The sequence below is a fragment of the Ceratotherium simum genome, chromosome 24, assembly GCF_057802395.1.
Source record: "Ceratotherium simum simum isolate JZ-2026a chromosome 24, ASM5780239v1, whole genome shotgun sequence".
NCBI classification, from domain to species: Eukaryota; Metazoa; Chordata; class Mammalia; order Perissodactyla; family Rhinocerotidae; genus Ceratotherium; species Ceratotherium simum.
In genome coordinates this window covers 13,525,272-13,543,579 of record NC_141923.1, presented here as the reverse complement: position 1 = coordinate 13,543,579, position 18,308 = coordinate 13,525,272, and the positions used below count along the sequence as shown (strand labels likewise).

Genomic DNA, 18,308 nt, shown 5'->3' with positions numbered 1-18,308 from the left:
TCCAGGGGGATACGTTCCAAGACCCCCAGTGGATGCCTGAAACCGCAGATAGTACCAAACTTTATATATACTATGTTTTTTCCTATACATACGTATTTGAGGTGCAGCAGCAAAACTAGGACAAGTTTTTTTCTTCACATTTTCACAGAAGATTCCTTCTTACTGTAGATCTTGGCAACCTCAGCATACGATTTTTTTCTTTCCTTATTAAGTCGAGAACTTGCACATTTTCACTTAAAGGAAGCACTTTATGGCTTCTCTTTGGCATATCCGAATTGGCAGCATCAGTACCCTTGCGCTTTGAGGCCGTTGTTAAGTAAAATTAGGGTTACTTGAACACAAGCACTGTGATACTCCAACAGTCGTTCTGATAACTGAATTGGCTACTAAGTAACTAATGGGCAGGTAGCGTATACACACATACAGTGTGGATATGCTGGACAAAGGGATGATTCACGTCCCTGGTGGGCCAGTGCGGGGCAGCATGAGATTTTATCACGCTACTCAGAGATGGAGCACAATTTAAAACTCATGAGTTGTTTGTTTCTGAAATTCTCCATGTAATATCTTCAGACTGGCTAACCTCGGGTAATTGAAACCACGGAAAGCAAAACCGTGGATGAGGGGGGACTACTGTACAGGGAGTACAAGAGGAAAAAAAAAGCCTTCAGAAGGCTGCAGGGGAAACAGTATCATTTGGGAAAAGCCAGGTATCTGTGAAGGTAAGCAGGTGAAGAAAACGTTCAGAAAGAGGTTGAAGTTAACAGGTGAGTATAATCATAGTTGCAGAGGGCATACTGGAAGGATTTGGGAGGGAGAAGAGGTAGGGGATTGGGTCCAACTAGGAGATGTACACATGAGTGATAATGGAAAACCTAGGAGTCTTGGATTTTTTGGCGTTACTGAGGAGAACAAAGATGGGAGATATGGTGGGATGAGTCTCCTGATAGCCTGTTATGGAAGGTGGGCAGTCACTTTACCTTACTTTGTTGATATGACCTTGGGCGGATGGTGGTAGATCATCAGGTATGCAGTGACCTCTCCTACTTGCATGGTTAGCCAGGAAAGGCTAATTTATTTTAAGTTACTAAGATCTGAAATGTTGCTGTGGAGCTCTGCTTTGCCAATGAATATTTTTATAACTTCTATTTAATAGCACGCAATTCTAGGTCCTAAATCCCAATAGATGTGTTCATGTTGTATCTTCTTGAAATATATTAGTAGGCATCCCAACATACATGCCATCAAATAAATGTTGAACACCTATTGTGTGTCAAGTTCTTTTTTAGGAATTGCAAACATAGGATACTATCTCTATTTTTCAGTTTCTCGCATTCTAGTGCAAGGGTTCTTAACATTAAACTTCCTGAAAAGTAAAGTGAATTTCTGAAAAGTATGTGAATTTCTATGTGTATATTTGCCGTTTTTATTTTTGTTTTTGAGGACTGAGGGGATAAAGAAGAGTCCATAGCTTTTTATCAGATTCTCAAGGGAGTCTGTTTATTTAAGGACCGGTGGTCTAATAGGAGAGAGACACTTCTAAACTAACAATTGTAATGCAGTGTAATCACTGTTGTCATAGAACAAATAAAGGTGGAACAAATTCACCTTGAAAGATGAGTTCATTAATTCGGTATACATTTATTTATTGAGGAACTTGGTGGTCTCTATTCTAGGTAATTTACACATTATTTGAAATCTTCGAACATCCTTTTTATGTATATATTAATACTTATGTTTTATAGACTGAGATACATGAGTGAGGAAAGGTTTATTAACTTACCAAGAATCACATAGGAGTAGATTCAATTGTGGGTCTGTCTGATTCCAAAGTCCACTGCTTTTTATTAAACCACACTGGGGAGCCACTGAAGGACTCTTTGTAAACCAGAGTGTGTAAGATCATGTTTGTACCTTGAAACTTAGCAGTGATGGAAATGGGTCTTTAAAATCTTTGCTTTCCATGTTTATGGAAATTCTGTGCACTTAGAAATCTGGTATAATTTCAGTTAATTTGTCTATTATGTATATTAGACAGTGCTTTTATATTTAATTATATTTTTATTTCTTTTGAAGGAAGCTTTTGGATTGTTGTTACTGGACCAAGAAAATGACATCTATTATCAAATTAACCACCCTCTCTGGGGTCCAAGAAGAGTCTGCTCTTTGCTATCTTCTCCAAGTTGATGAGTTTAGATTTTTATTAGACTGTGGCTGGGATGAGCACTTTTCTATGGATATTATAGATTCCCTGAGGAAGTAAGTTACTTCTCATATTTCTAGACTTTTATTAAATCAACTTCTCTTTTCTACACTTAATACCATTTTGATGTTCCACAGTGTTTGCTTTTCTGCTCTTATTTAGTTTGTAGCAAAGACTTAGTTTTACTTGTGCCAAAGAGCCAAACAGTGACCATTTTCACTTGTAAAGTTTTGATTGACTTAGAAGCTATGTTTATTGAAATCAGCAAAACCTTAATTGTTACTTGGCTTATGGATCTCAGTAGCGATTTTTGTACCCTAATTTTAGGAAAGAGCAAGATTAAGTTTGTAAGAATTTGGAGAGGAAAAACCTTCTGTGTGAAAGTTCTGCAGTCAGATCACATTAGGATACTTTCTATAGCTTTTTGATGCTAGACTTTGAAAATTGGTTCTCAGAATAATGACCATAAGATACAAAAGGATCCTAATCCGCCAAAGAAAAATTCAGTTATGTTTACAGTATTGTACTAATTATGGAAGGAAAGAGGACTTCGACATTTAAAAAACTTAGAACTTGTAGCATAAAAAATTTTTTTCTAGTTAATTTATTTTGTCAGTGACAGCGTATGCTTCATCGATTAATTGAGGTTTTACTATAATGAGTATCCTGTCAGTCAACATGCTAAAAAGCTGAGGCAAAAATTCATAATAAATATGTGGCCATTTAAATATCCTCCCCCTGAACAATTTCTGAAATTCCAAGCTGAGTTCTTGAACTTAAATAATTATTATACAAGATAGCCATTTGAAATTGGCTTACATGTGGTGTCTACTGTTTCTCTGTCTTTTTTTTTTTTAGTGTGTCTAGACACCATATATTTGTGTGCAACTTATAATTTTAATATTTATGCAGGACAGGGTAGCAATAATTGAAATTCATAGGTATAATTTTAGCTCTTAGTTTTGCTCTGTTACTCCAGCATAGTCTTCAATCCAGAATACTAAGAGGAATCAGAATTGGTGAATTGATTTTGAATATCTTGCCTTTAACCTTAAAAACAAGATGTGAGAAATAGTCATTTTGATTGTGTTCTCCTAGGCATGTTCATCAGATTGATGCGGTCCTGTTGTCTCACCCTGATCCTCTGCATCTTGGTGCCCTCCCATATGCTGTTGGAAAGCTGGGTCTGAATTGTGCTATCTACGCAACCATTCCTGTTTATAAAATGGGACAGATGTTCATGTATGATCTCTATCAGGTAACTTAAGCAATTAAAAAAAAATTTTAGGGGCCAGCCCTGGGGCTTAGCAGTTAAGTGCATGCGCTCCGCTACTGGCAGCCCAGGTTCGGATCCTGGGCGCACACCAACGCACCGCTTGTCCAGCCGTGCTGAGGTGGCGTCCCACATACAGCAACTAGAAGGATGTTTAACTATGACATACAACTATCTACTGGGGCCTTGGGGAGAAAAAGGGAAAAAATGGAGGAGGATTGGCAATAGATGTTAGCTCAGATGTTAGCTCAGTCTTCCTCAGCAAAAAAAGAGGTGGATTGGCATGGATGTTAGCTCAGGGCTGATCTTCCTCCCAAAAAAAAAAAAAATTTTACACTCCTGCAGTGATCGTTTTTAACCTTTTATTTGTGTTATTCTTTTAGTCTCGACACAATACAGAAGATTTTACACTCTTTACATTAGATGATGTGGATGCAGCCTTTGATAAAATACAACAGTTAAAATTCTCTCAGATTGTGAACTTGAAAGGTAAAAGATGTTTCCAGTAGTAAATAATTGGACTAATGGGGTTTAACTTACTGAAAAGTACAAGGGGAATTTGTAGTAAAAATTATAGGCACTATGGTCTGAAGAATAAATAATTAGCATTTTCTGATATGGAGCTCTGAAATTCTCCTAAGTCATTTGGATTTTAAATTCTAGACCAGATACTAACAAAATGTTAACACTTAGGCCTTTTCACATTTAACTTGAGAAGGACTTATTTAGTGTTTATACTGTATAATGCACAAAAGTAATGTGGCCAGATCTTCCTTGTAGGAGCTCACAATTAGGTTGAGGAGATAAAGTAGCTCAGATGACTAAATATAGTGATTGAAGTAAATGATGTGCAGTGGTAGCACAAAGTAGAAAATGACTGAATTCTAGAATTGGACGTTAAGAAGTTTATTATTTAATTAGGCTGGGAAGTCATATATTAAGTGTGTGTTATATCATCTATAGAGAGAATAGTATTAAAGATTTTCATAGATATGAACCCCGGCATTGAAAAACTGGTGCAACAATGGATTCTGAAGATGTCGCCAGGAAGTAACAGTGGTCTCAACAGTTTTGCTTGTACTTAATTTTTCCATAGGATAAATTCTTTACCCTGAGATTTGAACTGTTGTTTTGTCAGTTTAGAGGTTAGCGAAAATGGAAACACTTGATAATTATATGTACAATATAAATATTAAAATTTATTAGTCCATATTAGGTAATTTAATAGTGTACTAGCTTTTAAGTCCAATCACTAGCCTTCTGTTTATAAGCACAAATATGTCTGCAAGAATGCATAATAAAATGATAAGAGTGCTTGCCTCCAGTGAGGGAACGGAGTCACTAGGGGACGGGAGAATGAGACTTGCATTTCACTGAATGCCTTTTTGCTTTTTAATTTTATATCATTGCATATATTACCTATTAAAAAATAGCTTACAAGTAAATAACGTTTCTTTAGGGTTGTAAAAGAAATCTGAGTGTTGTCATTATCTTGTTGACATAGGTAAAGGACATGGCTTGTCTATCACACCTCTGCCAGCTGGTCATATGATAGGTGGAACAATATGGAAAATAGTCAAAGATGGAGAAGAAGAAATTGTTTATGCAGTTGACTTCAACCACAAGAGGGAGATGTAGGTATATCAAGACAAAAGCTAATGGAAATGCAATTGCTGTTATTTCATTCTTTGGAGGGAAAGTTAGAAACAAAGCAATTTTTTTAACCAGAGATATTGAGCAATTTAAAAGCATCAAATAGTGAGTATTTTCAAAATTACATAATTATTTGCATTGTAAGGGAAAAAGTTTGATATCAGAGATAAAAGATATTAAAATTTATGTGTAAGTATCCATTCTATAAAACAGATCTCTCCCTGGAGATGTTGCAAAGGAGATTGCTTTTTGTACATCAAATTATATTTTATATGCTCTTGATCTGCTATTTAAAGGAACTTTGTGGATTTTTTTTTTTGTAAAGTTAGTAATTACCATCTAATATAACTGTTTTTAAAGCCAGACCTCCTTTAAAAGGGGACACAGTAGTATAATTTTAAATACTTCATTTTGTACTCACAGACTTACACTATAAAATTGTTTTGGTGTTTAGTCTAATACCGTCTTCTTTTGTTATTTCTGTAGATTAAGTTCATAGCTATTTTGTATTAGAGTACAGTAGCCTCAAGATCTTTTGTGTCTTATATTAAGAAATATTTAAGACTAATAAATTGAATTTTAGGCTCTTGTAATCACAGATTAATGAGGAAAGGATGGATATTGGAGTAAGTGGTATTCAACCATTTTGGGAAAAAAGTCAGTTTGTGTCTTTTTTAACCATATAACGAAATGAATTTCAGGTGGATTAGAGTTAAATAGAAAATGAAACAGTGTTGGTAAGTCTGATCTCTGATTTGGAAAAGACTTTGTAAGCATAAAGGCAATGGACCATGTTATTGAGTTGGTCAGTGTTTCTGGTTGAACCTTTCTGGAAAAGGGAGAGCTTCCTGGAAAAGGTTAAACCTTTCTAGAAAGCCATTTAGCAATAGAGTATATTCCAGTAAATACATTTCTAGGAATGTGTCCTAAGGAAACAATCAGAAATGCAATTGAAGCTTTTTGCAAAAATATTCTTTGAGAGATTATTCATAATGGCAAAAAAAGTAACCTAAATATCAATAAAGGGAAAGGATCAAATAAATATAGTACAGACATAATAGAAAATTTTTACAATTTTTAAAAATTAGATTTAGAAAAAAATTTTAATGTCATGGATTAAAAACCAGGATATAGAACTGAGTATATAGGAGTATACATGGGAAATCACCTTTGTAAAATACATACATATATATATGCAGAAAAAAATTTATTTATGTGCTTAGAAGGATGTACACTAAAATATATCGATTATCTCTGAGTGATGATACTCTGGAAGATCTTAATTTTCCTCTATACTTTTTTGAATTTACCAGATTTTCTTATTAATAAACATGTATATTTTTATAGGTAGAGGAGGAAAAAAATCTTATAAAAGAAGCTTAATTTTTAGGTAAGATAAACTTGTTTATTTGAAGTGATATAAAATATTCCTCTTCTTCAACTGTGTTATAGCCACTTGAATGGATGTTCTCTGGAAATGCTAAGCAGACCCTCGCTACTTATCACAGATTCATTTAATGCTACGTACGTGCAGCCTAGGAGAAAACAGAGAGATGAGCAACTTCTGAGTACGTATTCCATAATGTCCTTTTTAAAGAGCTGTGGAAGTGCGTGGTAATTAGTGTTTATTCTGTGTAACACTTGGTCAGAAGAGATTTGCTAACTCTATTATTTTTGAAAAAATATTATGTGACCCTATCAATATTTTGTACAAAAAGATGCTTTAGTTGGTTTGAATTTAACTTGTGTGGGATAGGTATCAAGATTGGCTTCTCCCTGCCATTCATCACATAGCTAGCTCTCCCTGATGCTCAATGCTGTGTGTCTAGGGAACACCAAAATATATAAAGATCTCATATAAATCAATTAGAAAAACATATACACTAAGAGAAAAATGAGCAAAGGAGATAAATGAGGGTGCAAATGGTCCTTTGATTTTGGTGATGGCTGTTTTACACTGTAATCTAGAAGTCTTGGTTCTAAAGAGGTGCCTCTGGGCCATCCCTGGTTGCTTCTGCTTTGATTTGAGCTGCTTTATCTTATTATTCTTTTTTTATAAGGTAGATGGAATTTCAACAGGGAAAATTGGATTCCACTTATAAACGTCTTTGAGACCACTGCCTCTGTCTATCCATTTAAAAAGTATAACTTGTATTCTGTGTTGCACTAACTTTAAGAAGGTCTTCAATTCTTGGTTTTTTTGTTTGTTAGTTTTTGCTAGAGTTTGGTTTTACCAAATATTTCTAAGCAGACTTTCATCTAGAGCAAGGAAATCTATTTATAAAGATACTTTTATTGGAAGAGGGAATATGATCTATATTTTATTCTACAGGAGTACATACATACAAAACATGCATTATAAATATAAAGTGTATTATGTGTGTATGTAAATTTGGGAATTATTTATACCAAAGTTCACTGAGGTGACAGGTGAGACCAGGGTGACCTGGAAATCCCAGGCTGGTTGCATTTGACCTAGTCACCCAGTTTTCCCAGTGTACTATATAAATACCATTTTCTATGTGTGCTATGATGTGAAAAGGGTTGAGAACTACTGATTTGTAATTTTTCAGTGAAAAAAATTGGGAGTTAATGGCATTGTTTTTCACTCATATGAAGATGTATTGACAGAATAAAAAGTAGTTGTAATAACCTGAATGAAATTCTTTTATTTTGTCCCTGACATAGTAATTGCTTATTTATAAGTTATGATCTTTATAGTAAAAACAGGGAGATAAAGTTATCTTTAATTTTGTAGCAAAATATTATTATGTTCTATAGGGATTTTACATTCTTGTTTTCTAGCAAATGTCCTGGAAACACTTCGAGGTGATGGAAATGTATTAATAGCAGTGGACACTGCAGGCAGAGTTTTGGAACTTGCTCAACTTCTTGATCAAATTTGGAGAACTAAGGATGCAGGATTGGGTGTTTACTCATTGGCACTCCTAAATAACGTCAGTTATAATGTGGTAGAGTTTTCTAAGTCCCAGGTTTGTTTTCATGTTAATCATTTGTAATAAAGAAGTTTGCTACAGTGATTGAGCGTATGGAAAACAATGTCTTAATTGCCCTTTGGATTTTATTATTCTGTTGAAGAGGTTGATAATAATAATAATAATAATAGCTAAAAATTAACCAGTTACTGTTGTGTGCTTTACATACACTATTTCATTTAATCTATATAGTATATAATACTTATATACTATGAAGTAGTTTCTATTTTTGTCCTCATTTTACAGATTGGGTGAGTTGCTTCACCTCTAAGCCGTAGTATCCCAATCCATGAAATGGGGACAAAAATAGAACCTACCTCATAGGCTATAAATATTAGAATTCATTTTTCCCTTCCTTTTGAGTAAACTCTTTCCCTTGAAATAGCAATCTCTGCGGTAAGATGTTCATTTAGAAACTTATCCACTACCTTCTCAATAAGATTTAAGGTGACTTGTAACTGAAACATAATGCAAACTTGGATTTTAGGGGTGAACGTTGGGGTGGGAGGATCTAATGGAGAACAGAAGCAGAAAAAAGCTGCTTGTCAAAATGGTGCAAATTTAAGCAGCCGATGGGGGGAAAAGACTTACAACAAGATAGAACTTGGACTCCTTGACTGTTGTAGAATACACTGAGGTTATAATATAGTATTTTCTAATTACTGTCGTCTTTTCCCCTTATATTAGGTAGAATGGATGAGTGATAAATTGATGAGATGTTTTGAAGACAAAAGAAATAATCCATTTCAGTTTCGCCATCTCTCTTTATGTCATGGTCTTTCTGACTTGGCTCGAGTACCTAGTCCTAAAGTGGTACTTGCCAGCCAACCTGACCTGGAATGTGGATTTTCAAGGGATCTCTTTATTCAGTGGTGTCAGGACCCTAAAAACTCAATCATTCTAACTTACAGAACTACTCCTGGGACTTTAGCACGTTTCCTAATTGATAATCCTTCTGAAAAAATTACAGAAATAGAGGTAAGTACTTGTATGTGAACTATCTTAAAACTATTTGGGGGATACATTATGCATGATGTTTATAAAAATCAGTGACCAAAAATAAAACTTGAAATTGTTTCAGGATTTTTATTAGAGTAACAGTAGAGAGCCTTTAATAGCACAAATTTCAGAGCTCCTTAATTGGAAATTCTCGTTTTTGAACCCTTCCGTGGTACCCTCGGGAACCATGTCCAGAGGGTATACATATACACTGTATTCTCAATCTCTCTTTGAAATATTCCTTTCACATCCTTTCCTTAATTGAAATCTGGCTCTTTCCTAGTGATACTCTTTTTCCTGTAGCCCTCTCAAGTGGAAGCTCTTTTTTTCTCTTTCACACTTCATGTACCTTGGGTGAGGTAAGCATCCTTGTTCTTTTTTTTTTTAAAGATTTTATTTATTTATTTTTCCCCCAACGCCCCAGTAGATAGTTGTCTGTCATAGCTGCACATCCTTCTAGTTGCTGTATGTGGGACACGGCCTCAGCGTGGCCGGAGAAGCGGTGCGTCGGTGCGATCCCGGGATCCGAACCCGGGCCGCCAGCAGCGGAGCGCGCGCACTTAACCGCTAAGCCACGGGGCCGGCCCAGCATCCTTGTTCTTTATTGCAGCTTTCAAGCCGTTTCTCTTTCCTCTGTAGTTCGTGCCACCAGACTTGACAATACTCTGACCCCTCCTTGTTTCTGGCACTTGCTGATCTCTTGGTCATTCTCTGTCATTCATGGGTGACTTTAGACCCTGATTTACAGTCTTCCTGTCCACTTACACTTAGGACTCCATTCTTGATGACATTAGCATCCATATCTATGATCTATCCAATTCCTTGGCCCTCAGTTCCTTGACACCCTGTTTCTTTTTTTTTTTTTTGTGAGGAAGACTAGCCCTGAGCTAACATCCGATGCCAGTCCTCCTCTTTTTGCTGAGGAAGATTGGCCCTGGGCTGACATCCGTGCCCATCTTCCTCTACTTTATATGCGACGCCGCCACAGCGTGGTTTGTCAAGTGGTGCGTCGGTGCACGCTCAGGATCCGAACCTGAGAACCCCGGGCCGCCGATGTGGAGTGCGTGCACGTAACCGCTGCACGCTGGGCGGCCCCAACACCTTATTTCTTAATGATCTTTTCCTCCACTCCACCTCAGCCATCCATTCCCACGATTATGCTGTGCACTCCTGTGGTCACACCTTTAACCTTTTTAGGATTAAACAATCTCCAGATCTCTACCTCAAGCATCCCACTGTGATCCTACAGCTGACTTTCTCTATTACTCCCATGCCAACAGGTCTTTGGTCCCATTGGGACTGTCAATTCATGAACCTCACCACTTTTACTATCCATCATCCCTCCATCTTCGAGTCGGTGGTCCATCATTATTTTGCATACGCTTTTAGCTCTCTTACTCTCTTTGTGTTTATAATACTCTTCTGGCAGAGCCTTGACTCTAAACCATTTGCTTAGTCTGTGCCTATACCCAAGCGGCTTTATGTTACTGAAGTTCAACACATTACTGTGTGGACAGGTTTCCCTTCACATGCATGATCTCACATCTCAGAATGGCACCCAATCAGCATCAACACTGTAGGATATTCCTTTTCCCACTCTCTAGTAAGAAAATTTCATACCTTCTTTCTGCTCAAGTGTCCTACAACTGAATCTCAGCCCTCACCCAGAGCACGTGACCTTGTTTCAAACTTAATTGAGAAGTAGAAGCAGTCAGACAGGAATTCCCTTACTTCTCACCACTAAATATCCTAATCTACTTCTGCATCTGCATTTGCTGCCTTATCTCCTGTTATAGAACCAAGACAATTAGCCAAATGACCAGTATGCCAAAAGATCATTTTGCTTAATAGCCAACTCATCAAGTCTATCACTTTTCCAAAACTAGTATCATTAACTGTAAGGTTTATAGCAATTAAGAATGGGTTGGTTAATAACTGCCAGAATTGTGCAAAGTTTTAGATGACTGCTTTTCATTTTGCTTTCATAGCAGCCATTTTAAGGAAGTTACAGTTTGTTGAAAGCTGAGTGGTAAGGGTATCTTAGCCTTATAACTCTGCTTAAGACAGGCATAACAAAAGTAACTAAAATCTGATATGCATGCACTGTGAATACAGAATTGTTGAGGAAGGATTCAGAGCAAGCATACCAAAGTAAAATACTGTCCTTTGGGTTATTTAATAGCTTAGAAATACAAAATTAAAAGAACTCAAAAATATTTGAAACAGTTTGATGAGATAGGAAATACTGAATTTGAAAATATTAATTACTGGAAATTTAATTAAGGCTGATATGCCATTTGAGGAATTAACAAAAGAATATTAAAAGTGGTTTAAGGTTGAAAAAAAGAAAATGACATTCAGAAGCTTTCTAAAGAAATCAGAAGCAGCTGAAACTTGAAACGTTAGGTTTTTGATTTTTAATAACTAGTTCTTATGCTCAGGATACTTTCCCCTCTCACCTTGTTAGGAATATTTCTTCTGTAGTTATCCCCTCTCCATTATCTATCAGTTTTTCCCTCTGCTTGGTCACATCCAAAATAATTTTTACTGTTCCTTCTCCCCCCACTCCCAGACTTGCTCTTTGCTGGGTCTTCCTCATCTCAGAGCATAGCAGCACTTTCCACATATTTACTCTAGCCAAAAATCTAGAAATTTTTAAAATGTTCATTGAAATATAGTATATACTGAAAAGTGCGCATATTGTAAGTGTACAGCATGATGAATTTTCACAAATTGCATACACCTATCTAGTCTCTACCCAGGTCAAGAAATAGAATATTACCAGTACCCCAGATGCCCCTTCCTGATCCTCCCTGTCCCTGCCAAGGGTAACCACTATCCTGACTTCTAATGCACAGTTATAAAAACTTATTTTTAATTCCTTACTTTTCTCTCAGCACCCGTATCTAGTCCAGCAACAGGTTTTGTTGACTCGACCTCCAGATATATCCTAAATCTCTCTACTTTTTTCCAGTTCCGCTGCCATCATCCTAGCCCAAGCTAAGTGGTCTTGCCTGGACTGTGCAGTGTTTTCCTAACTGGTTTCTCTGCTTTTACTTTTTTTACTCTCTCAATCTTTTCTTCTCATAGCAGCCAAAGACAGCTCTCTCTGTCTCTGTCTCTCTCTATTGTGGTAAAAACCACATAACAAAATTTACTTCCTTAACTATTTCTAAGGGTATGGTACAGTAGTGTTAACTTATGAACAGCATTGTACAACCGATCTCTAGAACTTTTATCTTGCAAAACTGAAACTCTATGCACTGAACAACCCCCAAAGGCGTGTTTTAAACATTCATCGTTTCATGTCACTCCCTTGCTTAAACCCTCCAATGGCTTCCTTCTGCTCTTCGAATAAATTCCAAACTCCTTACCCAGGCTTTCAGGATCCCACATGATCTGACCTCCACCCACCTTTCAGATCTTATCTCATTCCACTTTCTCTATGCTCTACACTGTGTCAGGATCTTTGCACTAGCTGTTCCTTCTGCCTATAATGTTCTTTCCCAGCTTTACACGTGGCTGGCTCCTTGTCATTCAAGTCTCAGTTTAAGGGTCACCTCCTCAGGTAAGCCTTTAATCTAAAATAACTTCTCAGGTAGCTGCCAGCCCATCCTCTTAATTTGATTATTTTTCCTAGCCCTCATCACTGTCTGATATTTTCCTTGTTTGTTGTCTTCCTCTCCCTACTACCAACTAGACTACAAGTTCCATGAGAAAAGAGATCTCCTTATTTTACATCCCTAGCACCCAGAACAGTGCCTGATACGTTGAAGGTCCTCAATAAATGTATTGGTTGAGTTCGTGAATGACTAAATGAGTGAATATGTAACCAGGTTTCTGAGCATGTGAGACAAGAGTTTACTGTGTATGATATTTTTTCACCTACGTTTATCGCTTTCCTGAATCCAGTCTTGCTCATTTAAAAAGAGCAAAGACAGTAATTGAATAAAGATGAATAAATTGGAGCAGATTTGATTAGGAAAAGGAATAACTTGGAGGTAATACAATGAAGGAGTAGGAAGAAAAGTATCGTAGGGTGATTATTCTAGAAATCTGTTTCTGAGTATAGTCATTAATTTTAGATATCCCAAGTGAAAAATAAGATGGAGAGTAAAATTTATGATAGCAACAGGCATAAACTAAATCATGGGGTAAATTTTCTATTAGAACTTATTTGTGGGTAAGACAGGCATCTGTATAAGTTGCTAACTGTAAAATAAGGAAAATAATGACGCTTTTCTAAATGAAAGTTATTTTCAAGTAAGCAACTAGGCAAATGTTGAATGCCAGATGTAAAATGTAAATCACTCAGTCATCCTGTACAGGAGAATCACTTGATTTTGGTTTAATTTGTTTTTTGTTACTTCTTATTTTGAAAAAATTTCAAAGTTAACAGAAAAGTTGTAAAAAATAGTATACCCAGATTCCCCAGTTGTCAACATTTTACTGGATTTGTCTTATCACTTCTTTACATACACATAGATACAATATTAGATGTTTTTTTCTGAACTATTTGAAAGTAAGTGCAGATATTCCATCATTACCTGTAAACACAGCAGTGTGTATTACCTAAAAACAGGGACACTCTCCTGCAAACCAGAGTACATCCACTGAAATAAGGAAACAAGCACTGATACTGGACTACTGTCATCCGCTGACCCCATTCGATTTTGCCGGGTTGCTCCAACAATGTCCTTTATAATTTCCCTTTCCCTTTTTGTTCAGGATCCCATTCGGGATTACACATCGCATTTAGTTGTCATGACTGTTGACATTTTTGAAGCATATATGTTCTGTATTTTTTTCCTATTCACATACAAATATCTGTATGATTTTTTTAAAAAAGAAATGGGACCAAATTATCCACATATTCTTGAACAGTAGAAGTAGAGACAGATTCACATTATGTAGTACTTGCTTTGTTATAAACATTCAGATGTTTTTGAATGAATGAATGCTTTTTAGTAATTTTATAATACATGATATATACGTACTGTGATTATTGAATCCAGTGGTTCTCAAAAGTGTGATGTGAGGACCCCTTGGGGGGGTCCTTGAGACCCCTTCAGGGAGTCCACAAAGTCAAAGCTATTTTTCATAATAACACTAAGATGTTATTTGCCTTGTCACGGTGCCTACATTTATGTTGAATAAAAGCAGTGGTGGGTAAAGTACTGGTGCCTTAGCATAAATCAAGGCAGTGACACCAGACTGTACAAGTAGGCACTGCATTTTTCATCACCACACACTTGTAGGTCCAAAAAATAGGTCAGTTTCACTTAAGAATGTCCTTGATGAAGCAGTAAAGGTTATTTTATTGAATCCTTCTAGTAAAAAGTTTTTTAATAAACTGGGTGACAAGATGGAAGTAGGCATAAAGCACTTGTGTAGCATACTAAAGCGTGATGTTTGTCTCGAAGAAAGCCACTTGTATAATTGAGTTGTGAGTTAAGCAACTTTTTTCTTGTAACACTATTTTTACTTGATATAATAACATGGTTATTCAGACTTGGATATTTGGCAGATATTTTCCAAAAATGAATAAATTGAGCTTGTCACTCTGAGGAAGACAATTGATAGCATTTGTTGCTTAAATCTGATAAAATTCAAGCTTTCAAGTGAAAATTAGAATTTTGGAAAACTTAAAAGTCTTTGCTAATGAGATTGGTGTTGATATTTGCAAATATGATTTTTAAAATATTGTCAACATTTGTAGGATCTGTATAACTTGGTGAACCAGTATTTTCCAAATAACTAATCCATGTAGTTACAAAATAATACACAAATAAAAGATCCATTCAAAGTGCAAGATAAATCAATAAATTTTAATATAATGGTACAAAAAGTTATTGGTATGGTTTCAGATTCCATATTACAACTAACCTTTAAGAAACTACCACTTTTTGAGTTTTAATGTAATATCAAAGGAGGATATTCATGAAAGCCTATTTAAGTATTTTTCCCTTTTCCAACTATACATCTGTGTGAGGCTGCATATTCATATACTTTAACCAAAACAACATATTGCAAGAGATTGAATGCAGAAGGAGACGTGAGACTCCAGCTGTCTTCTATTGAGCTAGACATTAAATGGCGAAAATGTAAAATAATGCCATAGTTCCCACTAATTTCTTTTTTGCTTTTGGAAAATATAATTATCTTTTGTAAAAATATGTTAATGTTAACATGTAATGGTTTTATTATTTTTTAGTGAACAGATAAATATTTTTAAAATTTTTCAGTTTCAATTTTGGATATGGTAAGTGTTAATAATGTAACCTACGAAAAACAAAAACTCTTTGGAGTTCTCAGTAATTTTTAAGTGTCTAAGGCAATTCTGAGATCAAAAAGTTTGAAACCTACTGATCTAATCGTTGATGGATTTTAAAGTTGTGTCCAATTTTTGACTATTATAAACATTGCTGCAATGTACTTTTTTTCTCACATTTGTGTGATTGTTTCAGTAGGATAAATTCCTAGAAGTAGAAATGCTGTGTCAAATGACAAGCGCATTTTTATATTTAGATGTTGGCAAATTGCCTTCTAACGTAGTTGCAGTCATTTTCCCATAGATAGTGGATGAAGGTACATACCGTTTCCCTGTATAGTAATTACCATTGCCAATCTCTCATAAATTAAAAGATGGTATTACATTTTTTATTACATTTAAAAAATTCTGCATTTTTAAAAAATCATTAGTAAAATTAGACACTTTTCATAGCTATTATTTATTTTTCTTATTTTGTAAATTGCTTATATGTGTATTTTGTCCTTTTTTATTTCTTAACTGATTTGGAAGACCTCTTAGGAAAAAGTAGCTTCTGATAGTCATGTAGGGCTGCAAGTAATTTTCTCAGTTTCTTTTAATTTTATGAGATTTAAAATGTCAAAGAGATGTTTTTTTTCATGTTGCCATATTTATTCATTTTTTTCTTTATGGCTTTTGGGTTTTATATCATGTGGAGGCCTCAACTACTCCAAATTATAAAAATATTTTCTGGGGGCCGGCCCCGTGGCTGAGTGGTTAAACTTCTGTGTGCTCTGCTTCGCCAGCCCCAGTTCGCAGGTTCGGAGCCCAGGTGCAGACCTACTCCGCTCATCAGCCATGCTGTGGCGATGTCCTACATAGTAAATAGAGGAAGACTGGTACAGATGTTAGCTCAAGGCTAATCTTCCTCAAGCAAAAAAAGAGGAAGATTAGCAACGGATGTTAGCTCAGGGCAAATCTTCCTCAGCAAAAAAAAAACTTTCTGTATTTTCTTTTCCTGATTGGTGCATTTTAACCAATTTGATTTAAATTAAACCCATCCTGGAAATGTGATAGCTAAATTTTAGTACTGATCTACATAGGATCTGTAATTGCATGTAATGGAAACTTGAATAATTTCAGAGGAAAATTTAGTTCAAGATGCTGAATCAATTTAGAGATGTGATATATCTCACACCCCACTGCCTTAACCCCCTAATATTGATGTTTCCTTTCGTCTGCTATTTTTCTTTAGTTGAGGAAACGTGTGAAGCTTGAAGGGAAAGAACTTGAAGAGTATTTGGAAAAAGAGAAACTAAAGAAAGAAGCTGCTAAAAAACTTGAGCAGTCAAAAGAGTGAGTTATTTTCAGACAGATTAAAAGTTTATATATATAATTTGAGAAGAACTTGTTTCTGACAAAAACTTTTAATTGAAAATGTTTAAATTTTCTTTAGATTCCATTACTTTTGTTACATCTTTCAAGTGCTGCTAGAATGCCACATTTTTTCAGTGCTAATATTAATATGTATTTATTTAAATGGCAGTTAATGCTATGTTTGATAAAATATGAATCCAATAATATTGATTATTATTATATTATGTTATCATTGAATTAATTCAATAATAATTTTCTAAATATTAATTCAAAAATTTGGGGGGACTTTATAACCTTTATCTATTCCAAAATCTTCTTAGGGCAGATATAGATTCCAGTGACGAGAGTGACGTTGAGGAAGATATTGACCAGCCGTCGGCTCATAAGACTAAGCACGACCTGATGATGAAAGGTGAAGGTAGTCGGAAAGGAAGTTTCTTCAAACAGGCCAAAAAGTCTTATCCAATGTTTCCCGCCCCAGAAGAAAGAATTAAATGGGATGAATATGGAGAAATTATCAAGTATGTGAGCAACACCAGCTTTCTTTCTTACAGATTAGAGTTACCAACTGTGTTATCATTTGCGCTCAATGCATTTGGTCTTTCTGGTCATCAGGTACTTGTTAGTTTCTGTGTACCTTAGCCTGAAAGATACAGGCGACTTGTAGTTTGAAATGCAAAAGTAGAAAGGTTGAGGAACATCTAGAGAACTAATATTAAAGGAAAACTGGTAGTTTTATTACTTAGGTTTGTGAAACGTTTAAAAAGATGATCAAGACTTTTTTTCCCATTTAAGAAGAGAGATAAGGAATATGCATTGGAGAAAGCCATAGGATAGGAAGGATTTTTTTTTTTTTTGTGAGGAAGATTGGCCCTGAGCTAACATCTGCCAATCCTCTTCCTTTTTGCTGAGGAAGACTGGCCCTGGGCTAACATCCACGCCCATCTTCCTCCACTTTATATGGGGCGCCGCCACAGCATGGCCTGACAAGTGGTGCATCGGTGCATGCCCAAGATCCGAACCGGCGACGAACCCCGGGCTGCCGCAGCGGAGTGCATGCACTTAACCACTTGCGCCACCGGGCCGGCCCCAGGAAGGATTTTTGATGGATGGTGACTGTGTTAAGTTTGGGAAATGGGTTATATCTCAAATAGTGTTGCACACATGTTTTAGTTACAAGAGGAATACGAGATAGCATGAGTGGAGCCATTGAAAATCTATACCCATTATCAGAAAAACAACTGAAATCACATGTTCTGATTACAGAGTTGAAAATGCTGCTATCCTGTGTAAAGATCTTTCAGGATTACTGTTGTTTTCGAATGCGTTAGCACAATGCACAATGTCTTTCACGATCTGCTTTCTCTCTGCTTTCTGTTATGTTTCTGTATATTTCTGTTATGTCAGTGTGTGTTCTCCACTCTGGTGGTACCAGCCTTCTAACTGGTACTTTCCTTCTGCTTGGCATTTTCATGTCATGCCCTTGCCCCCGTTTTTCCTTCAGCCTTGTTCTACCTTCCAATCTCAAGCTTCCAGGCTGCTGAATCCGGCCTCACA

At 36.0% G+C, this 18,308-nt stretch overlaps 1 protein-coding gene across 2 annotated transcripts in view; it reads left to right on the top strand.

Annotated features, from left to right (window-relative positions):
- Positions 1-18,308, top strand: part of CPSF2 (cleavage and polyadenylation specific factor 2) — a 34,580-nt gene that overhangs the window by 6,121 nt on the left and 10,151 nt on the right. For both annotated transcript variants that reach the window (XR_015556122.1, XM_087448036.1), the window contains exons 3-11: positions 2,077-2,259; positions 3,302-3,461; positions 3,860-3,965; positions 4,981-5,110; positions 6,582-6,697; positions 7,935-8,122; positions 8,813-9,103; positions 16,630-16,730; positions 17,072-17,272. Coding sequence is in view for 1 of the 2 variants with exons in the window: in XM_087448036.1 (XP_087304162.1) it covers positions 2,111-2,259; positions 3,302-3,461; positions 3,860-3,965; positions 4,981-5,110; positions 6,582-6,697; positions 7,935-8,122; positions 8,813-9,103; positions 16,630-16,730; positions 17,072-17,272 (1,442 nt within the window). In the remaining variant the exon portion in view is untranslated. The remainder of the gene's footprint in view (positions 1-2,076; positions 2,260-3,301; positions 3,462-3,859; positions 3,966-4,980; positions 5,111-6,581; positions 6,698-7,934; positions 8,123-8,812; positions 9,104-16,629; positions 16,731-17,071; positions 17,273-18,308) is intronic.